Source organism: Perca fluviatilis, chromosome 3, assembly GCF_010015445.1.
Source record: "Perca fluviatilis chromosome 3, GENO_Pfluv_1.0, whole genome shotgun sequence".
Classification (NCBI taxonomy): domain Eukaryota; kingdom Metazoa; phylum Chordata; class Actinopteri; order Perciformes; family Percidae; genus Perca; species Perca fluviatilis.
This window is the reverse complement of record NC_053114.1, coordinates 30,606,322-30,610,958: the sequence shown is the minus strand read 5'-3', so window position 1 is coordinate 30,610,958 and position 4,637 is coordinate 30,606,322. Positions and strand designations below refer to the sequence as shown.

General features: G+C 43.5%; 1 protein-coding gene across 1 annotated transcript; it reads left to right on the top strand.

The window, feature by feature from the left end:
- On the top strand, positions 1 to 4,312 carry rhoua (ras homolog family member Ua). The gene is made up of 4 exons (XM_039794793.1): positions 1 to 659; positions 1,259 to 1,317; positions 2,686 to 2,874; positions 3,490 to 4,312. Exons 1-4 carry the CDS (start codon positions 374 to 376, stop codon positions 3,772 to 3,774), a joined length of 819 nt encoding a protein of 272 aa, XP_039650727.1. The 5' UTR covers positions 1 to 373; the 3' UTR covers positions 3,775 to 4,312.
- The last annotated feature ends 325 nt before the right edge of the window (positions 4,313 to 4,637 follow it).

The following is a 4,637-nucleotide window of genomic DNA, read 5'->3' as shown; positions in this document are numbered from 1 at the left end:
ACACACACTCTCTGATGTGTTGATGATGTCATTTGAAGGGGAGTTTGGGACGGGTCTGTCCATTGGACGACTGGACGGACACAGACTGCAACAAACGGCTAACGTCAATGTTATGCTCGGTCTTTTAATCGGACTTTAATTCACATTTTAATCCACCATGACGATTAAAATGGACACAGTGTCACTTTTGTGGCTGTGTGTGGTGAACAGAAGCTCAGACGTTTTGTAATTTAACCATGGAAACTAAAAGCAAGCGGACAGCAGCGACAGCAAAAAGTCAGTTGACAACCCGCAGACAATAACCGAAGAATGGACGATGTGAAAACTGGCCCGAACCGGGACTGAACCTCCTGCCCGGGTCTCCTCAGGCTACATGTCACCCTCCTCTCCGTGCCAGATGCCTTCGCGGGGCGACGGGGGCTACAAGCCGGCACCGGCGTCCCCTGCTCCGCCTGTCCCACCGAGGAGGGTCAGGGGCTCCGGCAGGACGCGGCGGTCCGGAGCAGGGACGGGGTCAGCGGGAGCCGGAGCAGCGGAGAGGCGGGTAAAGTGTGTGCTGGTGGGAGACGGAGCTGTGGGGAAAACCAGCCTGGTGGTCAGCTACACCACCAACGGGTATCCCACCGAGTACGTCCCGACCGCGTTCGACAACTTCTCAGGTAAAGGATGAGTTATGGAGGATTATTAAGGATGAGCGCTATGTAATTAATTCAATACAGCTGCATGAACACGTTCGACCATCTGACTGGAAAGAGCGAGCTAACGTCACCCTGCTTCATAGTACAATGTTAATTAAGACATTACAATGGACCAGCTATCAATACGCAAAGCACTCTGTAAAATGTCAAATTTAGTTTACATGTCACATCATGTGAGTTAATAGTTTGTAAATGTAAATGTAAACACTTTAAAGTTGTGACCACAAAATAGTTTAGACTTTTTTTTAATGATTTCAACAAAAGTTATCAAATATAATATATTCATATTCTGTGGATTGACCATCGGTTCATTGACTAATCTTTCTTTTACTGTATTCACGTTAAAGTAGTTAAATGGTTACCAGCTGGAGTCATTGGATTATGTGATTGTGTAAGACACAATTGGCCATATGTGTTTTTCCATTGAATATCCACACTATGTCACATTGTGTGTGTGTGTGTGTGTTTGTGTGTGTGTGTGTGTGTGTGTGTGTGTGTGTGTGTGTGTGTGTGTGTGTGTGCGCGCGAGCGCGCACGCGTATGTGTGTGTGTGTGTGTAGCGGTGGTATCAGTGGACGGGCAGCCAGTCAAACTACAACTCTGTGACACAGCAGGACAGGTCAGTGATCCCAACACACACACACACACAAACACACACACACACACACACACACACACACAAACAAACACACACACAACACACACACACAAACACACACAAACACACACACACACACACACACACACACACACACACACACACACACACACACACACACACACACACACACACAGACTGAGAGAGAGAGCAGCAGCATTTCCTGTTGTTGTTTTATTTGTGTTTGAAACAATGCCTCTGACCAGAGGAAGTGATGAAGAGACAACAATACTCTTTCTTTCTTTCTTTCTTTCTTTTTAAGGTCTAAAGTAGTGTGCTATAACACAAATTATTTATGTGTGTGGCATTTTTTGCCTTTATTTGATAATTTACACTGTACAGTTTGACAGGAAACATGGGAAGAGAAATAGGTGGTATGACATGCAACAAAGTTCCCCGGTTGGAATCAAACCGCTGTGGTTGCATGGTAACCCCCCCCAACCATTAGGCTACCCCACAAAGCTTTTTTAATTGGGAACTAAAATAGTCTTTCCCTAAACCTAACAACAACAACATTTAGTTTTTTGTCACGGCAACTCAAAAATGTTGCTAGAGTGCACATACAGTTTTGCTGCTCTATCCACATCTATTTGATTTAACAGAAGAGTGACATTCTACTTTGACCAACATGGTGTGCATTAAGATAATCGGCACATAGATTAAGACTAGTCCTAAAGTAAACATTTTTTACAATGAATAGCTCAGTTAGATTCCGTGTTAGTTTTGGTGGGCCCGGTCTCTGTCCAGGAGACTGTCTGGTAGGTCTTTCCTAGGGAAAAAAACCTCAGGCACACAGGAAGTGATGCATTTTACATCTCTGTTTGCAGCAGCAGCTGTTATCTGAAATAAATACAAGAGAAAAAACGTTCTTCTTAAAATAAGCTTCAGCTGGTTATACTTTGAGCTTACATTGAAACACAAAAGTAAGCTGTTAAAACAGATAAACAAAACTTGACCCACACGTTCTGTGGAGGAGCAGCTGTTTGTCTGTATCAGTGTGTTTTCAGATGTGATGGCAGAATGAATGCGAGGATCACAGGCAGAGCAAGGGTAGACTCCGAGATAGAAAGTCGGAGAGGAGAAACTAGACATATCCTCGTAGTTTATCATCTGTCATTAAAAACAGATCCCTCAGTAGCACCAGTAATTGTGTTTGGATAAACATGCTTGGCAGGATGTGCTGCATTAGCAATACCTCTGTATTTATGTCCAAATACTCTTAAAAGCATTGCTGTGCTGGTTGGTAAATTATTGCATTTCTTTTTTATGAAATCTCTTCATCCTCAACACTTTTCTCTCTTTCTTCTTGATCTCTCCAAACCTCTCCAGGATGAGTTTGACAAGCTGCGGCCTCTGTGTTACACCAGTGCAGATGTGTTCCTGCTGTGCTTCAGCGTCGTCAGTCCCGCCTCCTTCCAGAATGTTCCTGAGAAGTGGGTTCCAGAGATCCGGAGACACGCGCCCTTCGCTCCGCTCGTCCTCGTTGGGACGCAGTGTGACCTCCGAGAAGATGTCAAGGTGGAGTACATTTATTGACGTGGAGTACAAGTACTCGCCATACGCCAGACAAAATAACGCCTTAATTCTGACAAACGGGAAACAAAACCACTGGCATTTAATAGAGGCTACACGTCTTTATGATCTAAATGACTGTATCACGTTACTTTAAAAGGCCTTTTTCACAGCAGACATTTTAACTTGTCAAAACAGGAAAATTACTGATAACATTAACGATAACTGTTGTATTCAAGTGTCCCTTTATACCATGACAATGTGACAGTTCAATCACATTAATATAGCACTTTTAACACATTATTTGTTTTATTATATATATATTAATATATATATATATATATATATAGTTATTAATATAATATTTTGCCAAAAATGTCAATGCCAATTTTGACTCTGAGGATTGATTTTGCTTGATATAGCAGGAATTTCAACTGTTTAGAAGAGAATTAGCAGCAAATATGAAGATACAAAACCTATGCAGGGTGCTTACCAAATGCTCAAAACTGATAAAATTATCATTTATGGAAGAAAACACTGCACGTGTATCTTTCGTGTCTCCTCGACTAATAAATTAGCAGATAGAAAGTATATTAACAGAGTGTTTCCTCTTCTCTTTAGGTTCTCATTGACCTGGCTAAGTACAGGGAGCGACCTGTGGATGCAGCAGATGCCCGGGACTGTGCAGTGGAGATCGGAGCTGTGGCTTACATGGAGTGCTCTTCCCTGACCCAAAAAAATTTGAAAGAGGTGTTTGACACGGCCATACTGGCCAGCCTGCAGAACTACAGCTCCCATAAGCACACGAGAGGGAAACAGAAACGACGAAAAAAGCAAAGGCAGACACCGGACAAGATGAAGAGTCTGTCTAAGTCATGGTGGAAGAGGTACTGCTGTGTGGCCTAGAGCAGAGCTGTGAGGAGTTTGGGTCAAAGACTCTTCTGATCTTCTGTTGACTTTTATCCTGGTCTGGATTTAGCTGGGTTTAGGTTCTGCCTGGACTGCCTGATGTTGAGCAGGACCTCAACTGGACTATAGCTGGGAACCAAAGTAAGACTGTCATGGATCTAAAATGTTTTACTTTTTTTATTCAATGGTTTTAGTCTTATCATGGATGAGATTTACTACTGAGCCCAGCTTGGTTCTAACAAAACCTGCTCTGAAAATACAGTAGTACTGCAGTGGTACTCCTGCCTCTTCTGGAAAAAAACGGATACAAACAGGGACTAGCAGAAGACCCTCTAAATGCCATAGTAGATGTGACGATGTTGCTTTTTATCAAACCGGACCAGTTTTGAATAAGAAACAGTTTTGTCTGTGTTTAACACATTAAAAGGTCCCATGGCATAAAAATTTCACTTTTATGAGTTTTTTTAACATTAATATGCGTTCCCCCAGCCTGCCAATGGTCCCCCAGTGGCTAGAAATGGCGATAGGTGTAAACCGAGTCCTGGGTATCCTGCTCTGCCTTTGAGAAAATGAAAGCTCAGATGGGCCGATCTGGAATCTTGCTCCTTATGAGGTCATAAGGAGCAAGGTTACCTCCCCTTTCTCTGCTTTGCCCGCCCAGAGAATTTGGCCCACCCATGAGAGAGAGACATCATGGCTTTCAAACAAGCGAAGCATGGCAGTTGGTCAAGGCCACACCCCCACCCTCCACCTTGCCCCCCCCCTCTCCTCCTCAATAGCTACAGACACAGAAATGGCACATCCTAAGGAAAGCTCATTGTGGGACTGGCTCTAGTGGCTGTAATTCTGCACCAAAGCTG